We start from the raw sequence: 22,749 nt of genomic DNA on the forward strand, positions 1-22,749 counted from the left end.
TCAAAATCCTTACACTTGCCATGTCATATTGATATTTTTAAATTAAAATTATGTTTTAATTAGATACATGGTTGTGATTGATTGATAGTGTAAAAATATTTTACACTGTCAGTGCATATCCTTTTTTCTCTACTGCATAATTAAATACATTTAAGAATTATATATATACTTTTATATGTCAAAACATAAATAATATCTATATACATAAAATATATGAATCATTCAAATATTCAAATATTTTTATATATGAAAAAAAAAATTATTTATGATCCAAATATAAATAAAAATATTCTTTAATTTCTTTTAAAAATAATAAATCTTTTGATTAAGTAATTTTTTTATTTTTTTTATTTTTTTATTATATTTTAAAAACAAATGCGCATAACATAACAGTATCCATGCGTCGCACGGGTATCCCATTAGGTTTTAATATAAACTAGATTTCTACGCGAGAAACCACTAGCGGACATATACGTTTTAAATTTTTGTTTTAATTTATAATTTGTTATAAAATATTACAATGTAATTAGTGGTGTCATACAAAGCTAAAATTGTTTTTGTTAGAAAATAAGTTTGCGATAACTTTTTGCAAGAATGAACCACTTATTATCCTTTGAGTAGTGTTATTTTAACACCGAAATAGATAGTGTATTTTAACACCCTATAAAAATACATCATTTATAATTATTGACGTGACATATAGAAGGAGAAAATTTTAGTTAAAAAACAAAATTATATGTATATTTTATTTATATACGATGTAAAAATAACATTTTCCCTTATCATTGAGTCATGATATTATTGGTTTGTAGATCAGATTAGTATTTAAAAGAAGCTAATATCATGACTCAACTAACTTTTAACTCTCTTATATATTGGATGTTAGATCGATTGTAGAATACAACCAACTTCTAACTCCCTTATGTATTAGATGCTAATCAATTGTAAATCAAAGCTTTGAATAAATACAAACCAGAGTTTTATGAATTTATATAATGTTTTATGAAGTTTGCATACCAAGTTTTGTCAGAGTTGGTGAAGCCAGGAGGTTGGTGCATGTATACCTCCTTTGGAAAAAAACCATTGATGAATGCATTATTGGTGTTAACTTGTTGTAGTTTTCATTTGTGTGTGATAGCAAGAGTAAGGATATCTCTTATGGTTGTAGGCTTAATCACATGAAATAAAGTCTCATTATATTCAAAATCAAGTTGTTGGTGGAATCTCTTGGATACCAAGTACGCTTTGCACTTGTTAATTGTCCCATTAGGATTTCTTTGACTTTGAACATCCATTTACATCCCACAACTTTCCTATGACTAGCTTGATTGTAAGGTAGTGATTGTACAAGTTTTGTTGTTCACCAATGCATTATATTCTTGTTGTATAGCTTGAAATCACCGTGAACAAGACAACACTTGTTTTTACTAATGTATGATCAATGATAGTTTCATAAGCCTTACTTTTAGAATGATATGTCTTTACTCATGTGAGGAGTGCTTTTGTGTGTGTGTGAGAGAGAGAGTGAGCCAAGTGGTTGTGGGAGAAGTAAGGATGTGCATGTGCTCATTGACTTTGTATACAAGGCTTTTGTGCTGGGATGAAATGAAGTAGGATAAGGAAAATTGCATTCATTGAAAGACACATCTTTTAAGATAAAAATTTGAAGCCTTTATGATGAAGAGAGATACCTAGAAACACCGTTTCCTCCCTCCCGATACTTTGAGTGACTTGTAGTTAGGTAGTTCTTTGTGTAGGGAAAAATATGATCATGGGGAGTCAAGAATACATGCAGTGAGGAATGTTTATGAGGTAAGCTGACACGGTGAAATTGTGATCCCAATATGAGAAAGGAATAGAAGCATGTGCAAGAAGAGTTCGACCTATCTCCCCGACATGCTTGTGCTTTATTTCAACATAACCATTTTGATGAGTTGTGTGTGGACATGTTAATCGATGCATAATACCTAATTCAGTTAAATATTTAGTAAATGACTTAAATTAACCACCAAAATCCTAATGCAAAACTTTAATGCAAATATTTGATTGAGTATGTACATAAGCAAGAAACAACTTAAAAGCATTCATAACATTAGTTCAAGAAAATAAATCCAAGTGTATTTTGTGCAAGCATCAACAAAACTAATGTATTATTACTATCCTAAATAGATCAATGTATATGATATCATCTGACGCCTTATAAATATTAACAAATGTAAACGAATATATTCTATATGACATTCCTAAACAACATGAGCTAAAAAAATGATGTGAACTTTGATTGCCAACTGTGATATTATATATATATATATATATATATATATATATATATATATATATATATATATATATATATATATATATATGTTTAACAATTTGGAAATTTACATGACATAGCCTATAATGCCAAAGTGACATATCGTCTTAAGAGGTACAATCATTTAGGCCAAAATTATAACTAGATGTACAATTGTTTGATGCAAGAGAAACTAATCCATAAGCATTTTATGATGTCCACTGGATGTGTGGGAAGCAATACTAGCCATTGACATCAAGAAAACTTTCAAGAACAACTTGATTAGAAATCTGAGATTTTATAAAGCCTTTGTTAGCATGAAACTCAAATATGACAACATTGTCTTTGGCAAATTTAAAAAATAGACACAAATTTTCTAGCTATCTCAGGAATGTTGAGAATATGTTTAAGTGTAAGTTTGGTGTTAGGTGCAGACTGTGAGGTAAAACATGATGTGTCAATAAGTTTTGACCATTGCCTATTTGAACTTCATCCTTTTTTTAGTAGGGAATGTTATGATGTAAAAGAAAATTAAATGTGGTAAAATAATGAGAAGCACATAATACAAAATACCAAACTTAGGAGTCTAACTCACGTAGCAAGGAATATTCCTCGTTGTAGGCATGTTGATCTGTGGTGGCCACCATTGAAGTTGGAGGATTAGTTTTGGCAGGTACATCAAGCAAGTCACTCTTCGTTTAATTTTAAGTGATGCAGACATTATCTCGAACGCCTCGTGTTTTTGACACAGATAAAAAATTCATCATACATTTGCCAACAATCGAACACATCATGACCATATTCGTCTGTTAGTAGACCTCCAATTACTAATGTGTATGTTAGGCGTAGGCCCAAAGGCCAAGTAAGTTAGGCCCAAATGATTTAGTTAGATGTCAAGTATATAAGTAGAATAAAGAATGAGAAAGGCTATCATTCAGTTTGTATTTGGTTGGGTTGGTTTGGGAGAGACTAGGCTCTCTAATCCTAGAGGTTATTTACAGTTAATTGTGTAAGTATAACTGCTGTTGCAGTTTGTAACTGCTACTGCAGGAAGTTATTCTCTGTATAACTGCCATAAAGTACTCTAATGGTGTGTATTATTATTCCCTTAATTGTCAATACTATTCAGAATCTATCATTGGTATCATAGACAACGATCCTTGGCACTAGTTTATGGTCCACATGCGCCGCCAAATGGAAGCAAGATTGGAATTTTTGGAAAGGGCATATGAAGGTTTTGTTGCAACCAGAGAAGAGATTCATGAGTTGCGCAATCTGATGGAAACTGAAAAATATGAATCGCAGCGCCGAATTGATGAACTACTCGAAACTGTCCGCGGTCTCACTATCCGAAATGACAACATAGGTAATGGTACCCCTGTATTTGGACAGAATCTCCGCAACCATGATGACAAATGGAGAAAACTTACAATTCCCATTTTCGAGGGTGAAGACGCTTTTGGGTGGATTAATCGTGTTGAACGCTACTTTGATTTAAGGGGTGTAACTGACGAGGAAAAGGTACAGGCTGCCATGATAGCAATGGAAGGAAAAGCACTCACTTGGTATCAATGGTGGGAATTTTGTTCCCCCTCACCATCTTGGGATGATTTCAAGGCTGGTTTGATCAAACGGTTTCAACCGTCAATGCTACAAAGTCCCTATGAACTGCTCCTCAGCCTTAAGCAAATGGGCTCGGTGGAAGAGTATCGGGACAAGTTTGAATTGTATGCTGGCCCACTTAGAAGTGTAGAACCAGATTATCTTAAAGGGATTTTTCTCAATGGGTTAAAAGATGGGGTAAAGGCAGAATTGAAATTACATCCGGTTACAACCTTGGCCGAGATGATGGATTTCGCCCAGAAAATTGATGAAAAGAATGTCATCCTTGACAAAGGAACTTCCTCCAACACCCACTCCAAGACTTTCACCAAGGGTTATGGTTATCCTTCTAACCGCACTGTTACGTGGGACTCCAACAACAAAGCAATCAACGCCAAAACAACGTCGATTGCTGCCACAACTGAGACATCTAACACAAAACCAGCAACTACTTCTCGTGGGCGAGCTTTTCGACGCCTTACAGACACGGAACTGCAGGATAAAATGGCCAAGAATTTGTGTTTTCGCTGTGATGAAAAATTTGCTCCGGGTCATGTGTGCGCTAATAAACAATTTCATGTCATGCTTATGGAAGGAGACGACGATGACGAATCAGCCCCATTTATTGAAACAACAGAATCCACACTCCATACCCTTCAATTGTCGATGTATAGTATATCAGGATTCACATCTAAGAAAACTATAAAGTTGTGGGGATATTTGGCAGAGCAACGCATTTTGGTTTTGGTCGATTGTGGAGCCTCTCACAATTTCATTTCCTCTCTCTTGGCTCACCAACTAAGCTTATCCATTGCTACAACACCTTCTTTTAATGTGGAGGTGGGAGATGGCCGCAAAATTCCATGTGGAGGGGTTTGTCAACAATTAACCTTGGACATTCAAGGTCTTACAATTCAACAAGACTTTTATGTCTTTGAACTTGGTGGAGTCGATATTGTGTTGGGGATGGAATGGCTAGCACAACTTGGGGAAATCCGGGCCAACTTTGGAGACTTGCTTCTCAAAATTCCTACACCCACAGGAACTCACATAATCCAAGGGGATCCCACCCTCTCCAAAGCACCGGCATCTATCAAATCCATGTATAAGGCACTCTCCAACCAAGGGGAAGGGTTTCTAATCACCTATCACATGATTTCAGAAGCAACAGACCCACATGCTGCCACACTACCGTGGATTCGACCAATTTTGGAAGACTATCCAGAAGTATTCACCGAACTACAAGGTTTACCACCCCAACGGAGTCATGACCATGCAATCATATTGAAGGAAGGCGCTCCTATCCCCAATCTACGTCCTTACAGGTATCCCCATTATCAAAAAAATGAAATTGAGAAATTAGTAGATGACATGTTGCAATCCGGAGTCATTAGGCCAAGTGTTAGTCCGTACTCTAGCCCTATCATCCTTTTCAAGAAAAAAGACGGTGGCTGGCGGTTTTGTGTAGATTATCGAGCCTTAAATAAAATCACTCTACCAAATAAATTTCCTATACCCATTATTGATGAATTGTTGGATGAACTCGGAGGTGCGACGATATTCTCTAAGTTGGATTTGAAGTCTGGTTATCACCAAATCAGAATGAAAATAGAGGACATCCCCAAAACAGCCTTTAGAACTCACGAAGGCCACTATGAATTTGTTGTTATGCCTTTTGGTCTTACTAATGCCCCTTCGACATTTCAGGCTTTAATGAATGAAGTGTTACGCCCATATTTACGTAGATTCACATTGGTATTTTTTGATGATATTTTGGTGTATAGTAAAACCGAGGAGGAGCACAAGAGACATTTGGAGGCTGTTTTGATCTTGCTCAAAGAGAATCAATTGGTGGCCAACTTCAAAAAGTGTACCTTCGGACGAAGCCAATTGGAATATTTGGGACACGTCATTTCGGGGCAGGGTGTGGCAGCCGATCCACAGAAAATTGAAGCAATGCTCAATTGGCCTATTCCAAGAGATCTTAAAGCCTTACGGGGATTCTTAGGTCTGACAGGTTATTATCGTCGGTTTGTTCGAAATTATGGGAAGATTGCGAGACCTCTCACTCAACTTCTTAAGAAAGACAATTTTGGTTGGAATGAGGAAGCACAAGCTGCCTTTGCAGTTTTGAAAAACGCCATGGCTGAATTACCTATCCTTACTGTACCAGATTTTTCTCTTCCCTTTGTTATTGAGACAGATGCCTCTAACAAAGGCTTAGGCGCCGTATTAATGCAGCAGGGTCGACCAGTAGCATTTTTAAGCCAAACTTTATCTGACCGGGCACAACGAAAATCTGTCTATGAGCGAGAACTTATGGCTATTGTCATGGCGGTTCAGAAATGGAGACATTACTTGATGGGACGCCATTTTATTATTCACACTGACCAGAAAAGTTTAAAGTTCCTCACTGACCAGCGCATTTTGGGTGATGACCAATTCAAATGGACTTCTAAATTAATGGGCTTTGATTTCGATATTGTTTACAAACCCGGCAGTGATAACCGAGCAGCCGATGCTCTATCCCGTCGCATGACTTATGCTGCAGTTTCTGTGATCCACTTTGCTGATTTGGAAGAATGGGAAGCGAAGATAATGGCTGATTCTAAACTCCAAAGCATTATTCACGACTTGTTGCGGGATTCCAGTACTCACCCAAACTATACCTTCCAAAATCGGAAACTATTCTACAAAGGCAAGTTAGTCTTACCCCGGAGTTCTTCCAAAATTCCCAAACTACTAAATGAATACCATTCTTCAGCAGTAGGTGGCCATTCGGGATTTTTCCGCACTTATAAACGGTTAGGTGCCTTGGTTTATTGGGAAGGGATGAAGAAAGATATTCAGAATTTTGTGGCTTCTTGTGCTATTTTCCAACAAAATAAATACCAAACCTTATCCCCTGCTGGTCTTCTCCAACCACTTCCAATCCCCTCTCAAGTTTGGACCGATATATCAATGGATTTTATCGAAGGGCTTCCCAAAAGTCAAGGTAAGGATGTTATCTTAGTGGTGGTTGACAGATTTACTAAATATGCTCATTTCTTGCCTCTTAGCCATCCTTTTAATGCTAAGTCAGTGGCTGAAATTTTCCTGCAAGAAATTGTTAGACTTCATGGTTTTCCTTCTACCATAGTCTCTGATCGGGACAAGATTTTTCCGAGTCATTTCTGGACGGAATTATTCAAAATGGCTGGTACCAAATTGAAGTTCAGTACAGCTTATCACCCTCAAACAGATGGCCAAACTGAGGTAACAAATCGGTGCTTGGAGACCTATTTGCGATGCTTAACCGGACACAAACCGCGGCAATGGGTCAAGTGGCTAGGTTGGGCAGAATTTTGGTTTAATTCCAATTACAACAACTCAACCAAGACCACTCCTTTCAAAGCTTTATACGGCCGTGATGCACCACAATTGGTTAAGGATACCACTGTTCCTTCAACGGTGGAGGAAGTTAACAGGTTGACTCAAGAACGTGACATCATTCTGCACGATCTTCATTCCAACTTGGCCAAAGCTCAAAACCGAATGAAAACTCAAGCCAATAAACACCGGAGAGATGTATCATTTGTTGTTGGGGACTGGGTTTATCTCAAATTGCAGCCTTATAGACTCAAATCTTTGGCAAAGAAGATCAATGAAAAGCTTAGTCCTCGTTTTTATGGCCCTTATCAAATTACTAAGCTCATCGGTTTGGTTGCCTATCAATTAGCCCTTCCTGCTGAAAGTAAGATTCATCCCGTCTTTCATGTTTCTCTGTTGAAGAAAGCTGTCACACCAGTCCCAAATCCTCAACCATTACCACCTATGCTGTCAGAAGATTTAGAACTTCAAGTGGAACCTCAAAATCTCATGGTTGTCCGTACTAATGCTGCCAACGTTGTGGAGGTGTTTATTCAATGGAAGGACTTACCAGCATTTGAAGCAACATGGGAAGCTTTTGAGGTCATCAACCAACAATTTCCTGATTTTCACCTTGAGGACAAGGTGAAACTTTTGGAGGGGAGTATTGTTAGTAGACCTCCAATTACTAATGTGTATGTTAGGCGTAGGCCCAAAGGCCAAGTAAGTTAGGCCCAAATGATTTAGTTAGATGTCAAGTATATAAGTAGAATAAAGAATGAGAAAGGCTATCATTCAGTTTGTATTTGGTTGGGTTGGTTTGGGAGAGACTAGGCTCTCTAATCCTAGAGGTTATTTACAGTTAATTGTGTAAGTATAACTGCTGTTGCAGTTTGTAACTGCTACTGCAGGAAGTTATTCCCTGTATAACTGCCATAAAGTACTCTAATGGTGTGTATTATTATTCCCTTAATTGTCAATACTATTCAGAATCTATCATCGTCACAAAGTTAACAAGTTGGTCTTTAACCTAAGACGCCACCTTTAGATCGACCACAACATCTAATTTTAATAGTTTCTTTCACGGCCACGAAAAACACCACGAGTGGAGTTGGACTTATGTTGAGCTAAATTGGACGAGACCATGGAAATGCAAAGCTCTTGCCTGAACTTGCGGGAACTTCAAGGCGACCATAGACATTCATGAAAAATGGATTATACTCCTCAAAGATACCATTAAGTACTGCATAATTTTGATCTTGCTCAGCGATTAAGTCACCTATCGACAAAAAGGCACCAATAATAGCTTTGATCATAGCTTTCATGATTGCAATGAAGTGTTTATGAACTTTGTCACACACTTCATATGATCATTTTCACATGAGAAGATGTGATAGCATAATTTCTAAAATTGTCGAAAGCAACCACGTAAAAAGAGCATGATCTTGGACTATCCAAGTCCCATACTCCTCTAAAATGATGTTGCTAAGGCGATCTTCAAATGTTTTAAACATAAGGATCTTCGGATTGACAACATAATCATAGAGCTCATGCGTTAGGATCACACCTTCAACTTATTGGTTATGAAGCAAGTAGTTGTTAGCATGCAATTTTATGGAAAACTTTGCTCCAAAAGAGGTTGAAGATGGCAAGCTACCAAATGGAGAATTTGTAACTTGCGAAGTGGGTCTGTTCTTTGACGCATGGGACGATTCATCAACAACTTCCATTGATGAAAGCTTCAATAGCTAGCGAAAGATAGGATGGACGATGATGTTGAAGCTAAGATATGTTCATATTCATCTTTTCATTCATTCAAAGCTTGGATTTACAATTCACCTAGCATCCAATATATAGGAGAGTTAAAAATTTATTGAATTCTAAATAAACTCTAAACTAACTACAACCAATTTCTAACTGCCATAATAATTTAATCTAACTAACTATAACTTACTTTGAAATAGAGCAGCTAATTGAACTACGTACTTGAATAATAGATTGCCAAAATTAATACCTGTAATCGTATGACAGTCTTTTGTCCCTAGTGATTTTCATGTTTCACTTTGAGCAGTTATGACCATTGACTTTCCCTTGCAAAAAATTGAAAGAAAATATATGGCCTTCTGGTAACTCTTATTTACATGTTACTTTTGTTTTAAATTCAAATTTAGAGTTTGCAAGATTTCGTCTTTCCTTCAAATTTCCCACACCAAACTTATATTGTAGCATCCTGATGTACAAGTTGCGGGAGAACACATTCAATAGCACCTCCCATGGTTCAAATTTTTGAAGAGGAACATTAACAGAAAAAATAATGCAGGAGTATGAGAAGAAATGCCGTAGAACACAATTCTAGAAAATTATTTGTGCCTTCATATTATCATTTTATTAGGTTTATTTAAAAGAAATGCAACATGAAAATAATGGTTGACTGCCATAGTATTTACCTTAGCCACATCTGCCTAAAATTGAGAGAAATTGGGACGAAGTAATACTAATTTGCAAATGAAAAAGAACAAACAAGGGGGACCCAAATTGCTCAAAAAAAGCAAGGAACTAAAATCACATAAATACAATGTGATATTTGGGTGCCAAAAATGGAAAGAAGTCTTTATTTTATCATAACTCATTACAATGTCCCAAACATGCTAGAACTCAACCAACGGTTTTCACATAAATTAATGTACCATTTCTAAGCCAAAATTTTCACATGGTTAAATATTTTTACATGATTAAGCCAACAGATGGAAAAGTACAACATGCTCTCTGATGTATACTGGGCCTCATGCAGGACCAGAAACTTAAAATTTCAGTAGCTCTCCCTGCTACCTTGGACTATGATGCAACTCCTCCATGTCCATTGACCCTGCTCTTCAACATCCCTCGGGAAAAAAGGGTGATCAAATAAAAAATCCAACCCTAAGAGATTAAATTATACACATTTTCAAAAGGAATACAAATCAGTTTAGAGGGAGAACTTGGCAAGGAAAATATATCTTTCGACTTGTTCCCAAAATTTGATATAACCTGCACCAATACTCAGAGTGACCCTTGCTGGGAAGTCGGAACTTTACTGTCAGATAGTGAGATCTTTAAATGTGTCAAGTTTGCCGTTTGATGCAACATGTTCCACAACGTTATCACCCGGTGAATGGCTAGAAGTACCATTTACGGCGGCCTTGCATATTTGACTGAGAGCAGAGTTGGGTGAGGCAGAGCTTTGACTTCCCTCAAAGTATGTAGAGTATGGGAAAAACTCGGCACAGCGCACTTTCCATCCTGCAAACAAATTTACCATTTTTAAATTTGTAAAACATGGAAGGTTTTTTCCCTTCCAAATGGTAAGGCACAAGATTTCCATAGATGAATTATTATTGAAAAATTGGGAGATTCTTGTGATACATTACAAAGTTAACATACAGGACAGGACAGGTAAAAGTATATCAACAATTCTAATTTTGAGAAAAATAACGTTAATAATGCTTGTAGCAAATATTTCTTTGTTCTTTTCTAAAAAAAATTTAGTTCTCCCTTACAGCAATTACTGATTTGTTAATCCTAAAATGTAACGTAGACCCTCAATATTAAAGGAACATAAATAAGTCCTAATGATACTTACTCAATGCAGCATCCTGATCCTCAAGAACTGATCCAAGAAGTTTATGAACTGCAATACAATCTTTAAGTTTCCACTCCGGGATTGGTCCAAGTGCGCCATTTCTATTAGAGAAAATATTGCATGCTTAATATTACCATTAGACATATTAGAAAGCTAAACTTGAATCCAGGCCAGAAAAGTTATAAAGGTGAGAAAAAATCTATAAACACATCAAAACCCAAGAATTCTAGAATAAGCTATGTTCAATATGTTTGAATATTTCATTTGCTTCAATTTAAATCAATTTTCTATTTTCTTGACATAGATATTTCTCACTAGTTTGTAGTTTATTTGATCTAGTATTTATTACCCATTTTCCGGCGGACTCTTATTTAGCAATTAAGAGTGGAAAACTGACTCTTCACATTTGTCTTCATCTCCAAAAACTTAATTATCTCACCTACAGTCATTCTCTAAAACTTACTGATCCAAATCAACAGTTTTGCATCACATGCCAGTGTCATTCAAGTTTGAAGACAGACAGACAGACAGGCGGAATATACCAAGTAGGTGCTTTCACAGCACGATGAAGCAAAAGATGCTGTAAGAACATCATACCTTGACACAAGGTTATTTGTTGACCCTTCAATCAACTTGACAGCCTCAGATCTTCTATTGGGATCTAAAATGTACACCATTTCTCCAACAGCAGCTCTATGCATCAAAGAACCTGCAAGATGGGGAAAAAAACACAAGAAACCTTCAAAATCAAAATCAAAACATGAATCCCAAATTCACGGAAAAATGTTCATGACAGAGTATAAACCTTCATGTTTTTCTAGGAAAAGATTATTTGCCTCGAGTAAAGATTTTCCATGCAGCTGACTGCTTACAATGAATAAAGGAGAAAGTTAAAATTGTTGAAGTTATGGCAGGCATTAAATCATGAATTAATCTAAAAAACTGTAAATATGATTGATCACACTGAAAGACAATATAAATGAACAAATGTAAACAGTAGCACACTATAGAACCTTATAGTTTGGCGCTCAGCTTCTAAAACACTCCAAACGAGTTTCTCACCATCAGTCACGGGAGTATTCATGGATCCCACTTTATGGAAGAATTTAATCTGTAACATATAGACTTAGAAATGAATGACCATGGAAAGATAATTCATATCCTTGGTGGAGAGAGGAACAAAGTCACAAATAGAGAACAATTTATTCTAAACAATAAGACAAAAAAGATGGGAAGTGACAAGAGGATTGTTCCAAATTCGAGTATGATTTTTTTAGTACCCCATTTGTCACCTTCTAAATATAAAAAATTTAAAAAGATGGCGTGGCAGTGGTAGGACATTAGACAGCAGATATTCTGTAATATCTTGATTCTTGATGCTGGTAAAACATAAACAACCTATACTTTCTAACTCCAGTAACATATATTCAATTGTTCTTCAGAAGAAAACATACCAAGCAGCGATGACAATCAGGGTGTTCAGCATCCAACCTCAGCAATTGCTTTAAAGCCTACAAATAGAAAGATAAAGAACAATACCTGAATGACCGGCATACATTCTAAACTGGCAAAATGAGTATAAAATAACAACAAAGAGCCCCTTGAAGTTTTTAGCTTTAATGTCTAGGAAAGCCACCTTAATGAATTACTATAAGCCAGGAATAAGATGCTGGAACAAAATATGGGCACCTCTAATTAACAGATTAATACCTGGAAGGCTAGCAAAATCTTCTGTTTTCTCATGTATAATTCAAAGGAGAGCAAGTGAGTCTCCAAAGAATCAGGTGAATTCTTCTGCAGCAATTTCAAGTATTTTGTGGCTTCCAACAATGGATCTTCAACCTACGTAGGACACAATTGCACGAGAAGGGATAATATCAGTCTTAGTATTTGAAAAACTAAATACTTTAATCAACTACATTGATGTTACGTCTTAAAATTTTAGTTATGACAAAACAGCCAAGTACAAGCAATTTTTCTCAGAATAGTATCTGAACTGAATGTTGTGTGTGTATGTATGTATATACACACACATATATATATAAAGTCAATTATGGATCTTAACAAGAGCTTAACATGGTATCAGAGATGCTATGAACAAGTCCTAGTCATTATTGCCCCCAATCCTAAATGGAAAAAAAGCTCAGCTTAAGGTAGAGTGTGCATGAGCATTGTCCGTAATATGCACTTAAGGTAGAGTGTGCATGAGCATTGTCCGTAATATGCACTTAAGGTAGAATGTGCATGAGCATTGTCCGTAATATGCACTTAAGGTAGAATGTGCATGAGCATTGTCCGTAATATGCACTTAAGGTAGAGTGTGCATGAGCATTGCATAAGGAGCCATGTTATGTTAGCGAAAAAAGAAAGCCTGATTTACTAAGTGCAAAATTTTGGGAGAATTGGTTCTTAACAGGTCTTACTCATCTTCCAGGAGAATTTACAGTGGAAAGTTTGATTTTGTATGATTGTGAAATTTAAAACAGGTCTCCATGTTGGATATGGAATGCAAATATAAGAACGTTAATGGCAATATGTATACTGAAATTTAACCTGCAACAACTTTTCGCCCCGAGGATCTGGATCTACGGGTTTTGTATGACGTTTCCCAGACTTTGATATACCACTAGCACTTGATTCTTCATTTTTCTCTTCTGCCTCCTATAAAGGAAATAAATCAGTACCATGAATACTTCGGCAGCAAGAAATTCAATAAAAGGTACATAGATTATTAATACTTTTTTAGCTCTCGCTTCTGCCTTTCTCTGTTTTTGCCTTAATTTCTTTTTCTGAGCAGGAAGCAACTTAGACATTTCACTATCCTCCTCGTCAGATGACTTTGGAGGAGAATCGTGCAATTTTATATAACATCTGCAGCAGAAAGCATTATATTATATCCACAAGATTAGAAAGAAAGTACACTTGTTTATACAAAAATTTAAACTGGACTGTTATGGAAGTCCCAAAATGATGTTGTTTTAAGCCATAAAATTGTGAAAGCACACACACCAAATGTTATGCAAAAAATAAGAAAACTCTTGATATGAGGAGGGATATATTCACTTGATAAACTCCAATTATTGAATAATTAGTTCAAGAAATGATATCAAAGCCTTTAAGTGATCAAGTGGTCTAAGTTTTATCCCAGTAAGGAGTAAGAAGTTGAATTTCTACACATGGTAAGTAGACCAAAGCATTGTCTGTAATTCAAATTCGAAGGCCTTTTGCTTAAGAAGACATGTTAAAAAATATAAGATAAAGACATTTGTGTCTTCAATTAAACAGCTTAAGCTTTTGAGACAATTGGTTAATGACCAAACCAATTGGGAGGAAACTTGCTGTTCAGGTTCAAGATGCAATTTGCAACCCATGTGTACCATGAGATGAATGAACATAACCCATAAAACACTGCATAATACTAACTAGCATATAAAACAACTCATACAGTAAACCAATCAAATTAAATACAACGAACATTCACCTGATAGCTCCTGCAGCCGCTTTACGAAAATATGCATGTGAATGCAATCTGTCTTGAAATTGAAGCATTTCCACATACGTACGCAACGTCATTTTCCTTAAGCAGTATGAATGAAAATCAAATTGGTCTTCAGTAATATCTGCATAATGCTTCTCCACTGCTAAGAATTTTTTGAGAGACAGTCCAAGATCCCCTTGGCGGAAATGGCTTTCAGCAGAGGCAAGCTCATACCTTCCAAAGATAGATGATACAATCAGAGTTACACATAATGAAACCCTAACATTACAAAGGCATACAGAATGCTATACATCATTAAAGACATACCACATGCACTGCATGTCATGGAGGTTGTTGTGTTGATCCCCATCTTTTGTGAATAGCACAGCAGTTTTTTCGGCCAAAACCATCTAGATATCAAGGGATAGACAATAAAAATGTCAAAAATAGGCAAACAGAAAAAGCAACCCGAGTTATAAAACTGAAGCTAGAATGAAATTCAATGAGATAGATAGAAAAACCTGATCAGCCTGCAGCATGCGCTTCACACAATCACTATTAACATAACGATCGCCAAGATCCATACATCTAGCTTCATCTGCCAATGCAGCAGCAGCAGCCAAATCACCAGCATGCTTCAGTATCCGACTCTGTATTAAAAAACATGCAATGATTATTCAACAGTTTTTCAGTATGCTTTACTGTCAGAGCAAATTACCATCATCACTAATGTCAACTGCATCAACTCATTTTCACTCTTTGATATGAAACATACTCTAATGTAATCATTCAACCTGCCACCCTTTTCTTGTTCATAAAAAAACAACAAAGTAGTCTTTAATAAACCTGTACAACTTTATTCAACCTTAAAACCACTGTTTAAGCTTAAAAAAGCTCAGACTCTTGGCGCATTCATTACATGGCATCAGAGTATTTTCTATGATATATTAGATATCATATTTAACAAAAACATAATCAAATAGCTTTCTAATGTAAAGTTCATTTTCAATACTTGCAAATTGATTTGTTGGATCAGACATGATATTTTTTTCATATTTGTGTTTGCTATTTTTAGTAAAAGCTAACTTGTCTAAAAAGTTTAGCCCAAAGAAAAGAAAATAAAAGAAATGCATATCAAAATGTAATATTTCACAGTAACTGCACTTCCTAGTGTAGCAGGTCTCTATAAATTACTTAAGCTATTTACACTTGCCAAAGATAATTAAGAAAACCATAGAGAAAAGTGTCCTTTAATTAAAATATTTTGTTGACTGGAATATAAAGATATACATATATATACACAAACAGACAATTATAGCAGGATGATATGTAGGAAGGAAATATTTCTGAAATAATTAGAAAGCTAGGTATAAATAAACCTTGGCAGAATATAGATCAATGACAGTAGGTGTATGTTCTATAGCCTCGTTGATTTTAGAAAGTGCGGTTTCATATTGACCCCGCCTGTCATAATGCTGCACCAATAAAATTTTACTGAATAAGAAAAACAAAAAGAAAATGTAGGAACCCAAACAAAAAGTATTTTAAAAAATCCCCAAAAATAGTCAAAAACCTGAGCCAACAAGAACAAAGTCCACATAAAAGTTGATGGGGGCTCTTTTTCTACTCTGTATACAAGATAGTTGATGGTTAGTGATCCAGCACAAGATAGAAGTGCAACAACATCTAAATTTCATTATCAACTATAGGTCTTGGCTATAGTATTGCAACCGGATAGTATTTTCATGGGCTCTTATTCCTCCGTGTAGACTTATAGCAACTTTTTATTTTTTAGCCAATTTGACTAGTTCTCCCCCTAGACTTGCATTATTTATTTCTTTTTTCTGAAAAAATTTCTTTCACCAAAAACTATAGGGTCAGAACTGTTGTTGTTTCATTTAAGAGTGTGGCTATGAGATTTTCAGAAAGTGCATTTATTGGGAACGAAGTCTACATTATATTAATGGCATGTAAAACCACTTTTCCAGTTTCATTTTTCGGTAACTAAACAAGCATAATTCAGATAGTCATTTACAAAAATAGCTACTTCGGCACCTTAGTTTGTCCAACCCATGACCATGGGTATATAAATGTACATAACTCATGCATAATTTTTCCCATCCTGGGAGGGATGGCTAATAGAGACAGAATTGAAGCCAAACTCAACGGGTGCCCACAAATATTTATCCAAAATAAATCGGGTTTTACCTATTAAATGGGTCAGGGACCTGCACTGAGGAACTACTCACAAATCTATGGATGAGCGCAGCGCAGGTATGAGTACTAAAGAACTAACTCAGCCCATATCCGCGCAATATGTTCGTTATATCTTATAATTAGAATTTGAAATATTTTCAAATATTCTTTAAAATAATTTAGATGATGCACTTATCAATGTTCTTCGCTGATGTTTAATAGCTCAGTAATTAACATTTCTGATTTGTAGTAGTCAGCAAGCCAACCTAGGGGAATTTAAGTATAAAAAAACATAATATCATTAATGCAACCTAGGGGAATTTAAGTATAAAAAAAACATAATATCATTAATGCAAAACTCGGCTAATCCTTCCAAAGTAAAACACACTATTGATTTTGCATAAAAAATTGAAATTAAAATTTGTGAGGGGATAATGAATTCAGAGAGACGTCTCACATGATATATTAACATAAGCACTAAATTTGATCTCGTGAAAAAAAAGAGAGAAAAAGCATGCAGCTTTCCCTTGAACCACACATGAACACCGTAATTATAATTCTTAATTGTGTTACCTCCCAGGGTATTGACCAGTTGCCCTAATAGAATTCTCTAACTCAAGAATAATTTGTTCCAAAATGTCTGCCTGGGGAAAAAATCAGAATACACAAAATCAGAAACAGTATTTTCTACCACCAAAATATACAATGCAATAATAAGACAAGCCAAAATATTTAAATACAAATTTATAATAAAACTAACCTTCCCAGGGTGATTGTATAAAGAAGAAAGATCCGAGAAAAGAGATGGAACTCCCTAGAAACGGAACAAAATCATAGTTTAATTTTGAAGCTAGGTAACTGAGCAGAACATAATACCAAAGAGGCTTTGTGTATACCTTAGTTAGAAGAGGTCTAATATAACTATCAGCTGCTTCTCGAAACCTATCACCTTGAAGAAAATCTAGTGGTATTCTCTGACAAAAATAATAATAACAGATTTATTTCATTCCAAATAATTAGGAAAGGCGCTGAATTACTAAAGTGATGATTGTTATGCATGATGATTAAGGCAGACTATTTATTAAACTAAAAGTATATGTAATGCAATACAAGAATTGACCGCACTACCTTAACAGCAGATGACCACTTAAATTGCTGCCCAAGTGTTTTGTACAAGGTATCTAATCGATCTATTTCATCAGGAGAAAAATGGCCATCTGCGGAATATAATCCTACGCATTGTTGAAGGCCTTCATAATATCTGAGTATCAACATGAAGCACAGATAATTACTTGTCATTCTATGAATCAGTAAGACAACGGACAGAAAAAATACAGACCAACAGGAAAGGAATTATCATACAATTATTTTGCATCATATTATTTAAATGACACTATAACCCAAAACACTTCAGAGATGTTTAAAGCAGCTGAATAGCAAAATGAAACGTGAAACTTTTGTCTGTTGATTTGCTTCCACAAATGAGCATTATCAAAGACAAAATCATATACATGTATATGAGCATTATCAAAGACAAAATCATATACATGTATATGAGCATTATCAAAGACAAAATCATATACATGAACAACATAAAAAGTTAATGCATTTGAGATAAAGTTATCATATTACATGTTTGACTAATGCAAAAAGGAAACAATAATAGTGGAAGAACATAAAGAAGAAATATATCTAGACATGCAAACCTATAAATAGTAGCCAGAAAGTTCACCTATAATTGTCTGGATTCATGGAAAGCAATGTCTGGTACAATTTCTCGCCTTCTTCTAAGCGACCAAGCTTGACTAACAGTGAAACCTCTTGTTCTTTATATCCAAGCTTATCAATCTGAAAAGATATAATCCGAAAAAAGTAACAAAATCATGCCTTTCAAAGTTCATTCTCAAATTATTTCAGTAAATAAAACTCGTACAATCTTTGTCTCCTTCTTCTGCAACTCCTCAAAAGCTCTCTCAAAAAATCCACATTCCTCTAACAACGAGACCTGGACAAAGATGTTTTATGCAGAAAATCAGGGTAATATTTAATGCTGAAATTTGAACAATGTGAAAGACTTCATATCCATAATCCCTAAACATGCACAAGAAACAGCAGAATGATAACATTAAAACAAAAATAACTAGACTAGAGTCAGCTGAGAAAGGTTCATTTTATAGTGACCACGGTGCATAAGGCTATCACCAGCATTTACTAAATCTCACAAATGATAAAAGGCAATTCAAAATTCTGTAATGTTATAGCAAAATCTAATTGTGACAAATGTTACATGGAACAATAAAAAAAATGTAAAATAGGCATTATGCAATCAACAAGAAAAAACTGAAGACAATAGCCAGAGGAAAAACCTTATATAAAAGCATTTCACCATGCTCAATCCGTTCATTTTCTGGAGGATAATCATCTTCTAATGTCCCTTCATATGCTTCCAGAATTTCAATAGCTTTTGACGCACTGTTTCATATTTGAATTGAAGTTCAGTAACACAAATAACCAAATAAAATTTTCAAAAAATGCCATTTCAACAGCACCATCGATGATACCAAGGCCAGGATACTGGCAGGATAGAATGAAAAAAAAAAGAGGCACTTGCACCTTTCTATTCACCATTTCTGTATATAAAAAATGGAACAGAAAAGCCGAAAAAAAGGCATTAGAAAATAGTTTTTCCCCTTAGTTTGACCACTATAGTATACAGTTGTTATCTGTAGAACAAAACTATAAAATCTTTGAATTTTTAATATATAAAGTTAACTAAATTTCTGAAAGAAGGTATCTACCAGAAATTATCTAAGATTTGTTTTATTTGAATAATGGATCATAGGGTATAACAATTAAAATGTTTCAAATTAGTGAATTACTAATGTTCATATTACAATCACAAATAACAATGTGTAAGTTACATATTTGGTCTATATAAATATGACTAACATAAAATTTGTGTAAATGTTCCGTTCAGTTGGAAAATGTGTGCCCTAACTGTCATTAACCTTATAAACATGAAAAATAACAAAAGAAAGCTCTAATATTGATCATTATCTCAATAAACCTTGCATATAATAACATGTTTGCAACGGGTAGAATATGAGACTGGTGTGATATAATTACTATTTACTACCTGAAAATTGTTATACTTAATGATCCATCATTAAAATAAAATAAATCTTAAATAATTTGAGGTAGATAATTCTTCATATAACTTTTTAGCAAACTTTAATATATTTAAATTTTCAACGACTACACTAGTTAGACTGCATAACAATCCTAATCAACTTTAGAGTCTAATATTTTAGCCTTTGGGTGCATGATGAGTTATTTGGTTTCAAATGTTACGATTTCACATTTTAAACAAGTTAACGAAGTGTAGAAAATGCATTATATGCTATGTTTAAAAATGTCATCAATCTTGTGATTCATAAAGTAGGAAATTGGCTTGCCAAATTGCTATTTGATTAACAATTTTATTATAGATATATATATACCAAACATAGTAGACACCATGAATCGTAAATATGAGAATGTCATGAACCAACTCTCCCTAAAGTTGAAGTCATAATAGTGAAGCCCTGTGAATAGTTATATATCTAACACTCTTCAGTCAATAGCCATTTGTACTGAAAAATTCAAATAACATCTCTGTGGGTCCCATTGCAATATAAAGAAAGGAGAGGTGACGAAGGTGTAATTGATATTTTGGGTTGATCTTTTCTATCCCATATTTCCCTTATCTTAGGTCCCTTACTACCCAATGTGTATTGTGTAATATGTATCAATAAAAAACTTGTAAATAATCTCATAATATATCATCTCAAAAGAATCAATTAAACAACAGAAATTTTGGCAAACAAAATATGGTTCATGGCTACTATTTAATATAAAGGTGGCTCAAGCAATCATCACTAGAAAAAAAAAAGCCATTAAATTATATGTAAACTAGTAACATACTTAGAGTTCAAATGATGTGAAACAGCAAAGCCAATCCAGTTCATGCGATGATTTGACTTGAGAGTCAGAAGTTGTTGTCGCGTCTCAACAAAGCCAGATAAATCTCGCATTTGAGCCTGTGGATGAGAAGTAAATAAAATCACATCACTCGTAAGAAATAAGTACATCTTAGAAGAATCCATGAAGTGTGTGGTATTATTAATGTGATGGTAAAATGTCATTGCGAAACATTTGTTAGTAAATAGAAGCAAAATAATTTGATGTGTTACCTGTAAGAGAGATAGATCACGTAAGATTTCAATATTGTCAGGATCTATTCTCAGTGCATTTCGATAGCACTTGATTGCTTCCCTGTATTCTCTGTCCGACCGATAGAGAAGACCATAAACATGCCAGCAAACATGACTCTTAAGGTCATTCTGCAGCAGAGCGAAAATTAGGCATGGAGCATCAGATAAATAAAATGTTGAAAGATTGATAGGTCGTACAAAACCAAAAGCAGCATACCTTCAATCCTTGGCGAACCAGTTCATATGCTTCAGATTTACGATCCATGCAATTTAATGTCAAACCCTTCATCGATAAAGTTTCTATCAACCAGAAGGGGGAACAGACAAATAATAAGAAAAGTGCCCAAAGAAACATAATAATTAAGAGATGGAAAGAGAAGAACTTATGTTAAAGAAAAAAAAACATAGGTGTTTTGTGTTTCTCAAACATATAATAAATAAAACTATTCAAGATGAGAAAGTTAAAGCTAAGCATGCAATAGCAATTATCAATAAAGTATACCTCCATGATCTGGATATTTTTTCAAAATAGCATCGGCTGCTTTGAGACCCTTTTTGTATTGTTTGGTTTCATAGGATTTCTGCAGCAACATAACAAAGAAATTTAAGCACCAATTAACAGTAAAATTTCCCACTCCCAGATTAGTTAAAAAAACCATTTCACTTACTCATAAATTACCAACAACCAGGATTACCAAACTTGATTACATATAATTATAAGCACACATTTGCTTTCTTTTCACATACAAATAAAACCAAAACCCAACATCTAACATGACTACTAGAAAGAAAGCAGAGATAATCCTAGAGTTAAATCTGTTTATCTTAAGAGACTAAACACATTCTTCAAATGAGACAGAGAAGCATCTTTTTTTGCCTGTCTCATTCAAAGCCAAGTAGTATCTTTGTTTCGTTTCATTCCTTTCTAACTATGAAGCACGGACACCACAAACACAACACCAACACTGACACGTCGACACAGATATTAATTTGAAAAAATGAATAAATTAAACGTAATCACTACAGCGGAGTCGATTTCGGACAGACACACCTTATTTCAGAGGTGTCTGCTACATAGGTTTCTAATTTCAAAAAAAAAAATCATTATCTTGATATACTCAATTGCAGAAGCAAATTCCTATTTCAGGTAATCTACAAACACATTGATAAATTCATAAATTGATAAAATTAATTAAATAAAACAAGTTCATCAATAATCTCAGTGAAAACCGTACAAAGTCAAAGTAACGCAAACAGCATGAATTATTAAATTAACACTGCATATACCGATTGATTTAATTTCTTCTATTTCTACGAAGTATTTACAGTGGATTATGAGCAATTACGAGCAATTAAAGCAAGTAGAAAAAAGTGAACAAAATCTAGGGTTTATAAGGGAGCGAAGAAGGAAGCAAAGTTGGATCGAGCGAAGAAGAGAAAGAAAGGTTACCACGATGAGTTTGAAGAGGTTGGCCTCTTTGGGAGGAAGAGTAGCACCCATTGTTGTGGTAGGCGGCGCAGGGTGAGTTGGGAAGAGCGAGTAGCGAGAGAGCGAAACGAGTTAACGAAGGGGGTTTTGTGATTGTGGTTGTTGTTGTTGTGATTGTGAGAGTGATTTTGAAGTGGATTGAGATTCTGGATGGCGTTCGTTTTTGTTGTGAAGTGAAGGTAGGGAGAGACACTGCAGCGTGCAACCCTACTTCTCTTCTCAATAGCACCAAGCGAGGAATCTACAATGAGTAAATAAAAAAGAAAGGTTAAAATGTTAATACTTTGACAGATTTATTTGTATGGGAGCCCTTGTATTAATAATTCATTCACATGTAAGACCCAACAAATATAGATTATCTCAACTTGAAAAAGTAAGTTTTATTAATGATGCAAAGATTATATGTTCAATTGAAAAAGATAATAATATTTTCTTGACTTTTATGTCACAATTACTTGCATGAATACG

At 34.9% G+C, this 22,749-nt stretch overlaps 1 protein-coding gene across 1 annotated transcript; it reads right to left on the reverse strand.

The window, feature by feature from the left end:
- Window positions 1-9,829: 9,829 nt before the first annotated feature.
- LOC131654110 (N-terminal acetyltransferase A complex auxiliary subunit NAA15-like) lies at window positions 9,830-22,546 on the reverse strand. The gene is made up of 26 exons (XM_058924530.1): window positions 22,243-22,546; window positions 21,295-21,373; window positions 21,010-21,092; window positions 20,772-20,921; window positions 20,503-20,618; window positions 18,906-19,011; window positions 18,473-18,544; window positions 18,272-18,387; window positions 17,668-17,800; window positions 17,436-17,513; window positions 17,300-17,353; window positions 17,113-17,183; window positions 15,917-15,971; window positions 15,723-15,818; window positions 14,865-14,993; window positions 14,671-14,753; window positions 14,347-14,577; window positions 13,604-13,736; window positions 13,419-13,526; window positions 12,576-12,707; window positions 12,320-12,376; window positions 11,879-11,976; window positions 11,671-11,729; window positions 11,463-11,574; window positions 10,866-10,966; window positions 9,830-10,525 (listed from the first exon to the last, which is right to left on the reverse strand). The coding sequence occupies exons 1-26, from the start codon at window positions 22,291-22,293 to the stop codon at window positions 10,323-10,325; spliced, it is 2,706 nt and encodes a 901-aa protein (XP_058780513.1). The 5' UTR covers window positions 22,294-22,546; the 3' UTR covers window positions 9,830-10,322.
- Between the last annotated feature and the right edge of the window lie 203 nt (window positions 22,547-22,749).

The sequence above is a fragment of the Vicia villosa genome, linkage group LG2 (assembly GCF_029867415.1).
Source record: "Vicia villosa cultivar HV-30 ecotype Madison, WI linkage group LG2, Vvil1.0, whole genome shotgun sequence".
Classification (NCBI taxonomy): domain Eukaryota; kingdom Viridiplantae; phylum Streptophyta; class Magnoliopsida; order Fabales; family Fabaceae; genus Vicia; species Vicia villosa.

Bases quoted from the DNA above. Each gene is read 5' to 3' on its own strand.
- LOC131654110 (XM_058924530.1), bottom strand. From the start codon at position 22,293: ATGGGTGCTACTCTTCCTCCCAAAGAGGCCAACCTCTTCAAACTCATC. The intron at 11,575-11,670 runs GTTTATACTCTG...CCCATCTTGCAG, and splicing joins TTTCCTAGAAAAACATGAAG to GTTCTTTGATGCATAGAGCT. The intron at 10,526-10,865 runs GTAAGTATCATT...ATTTGTTTGCAG, and splicing joins GGATCAGGATGCTGCATTGA to GATGGAAAGTGCGCTGTGCC.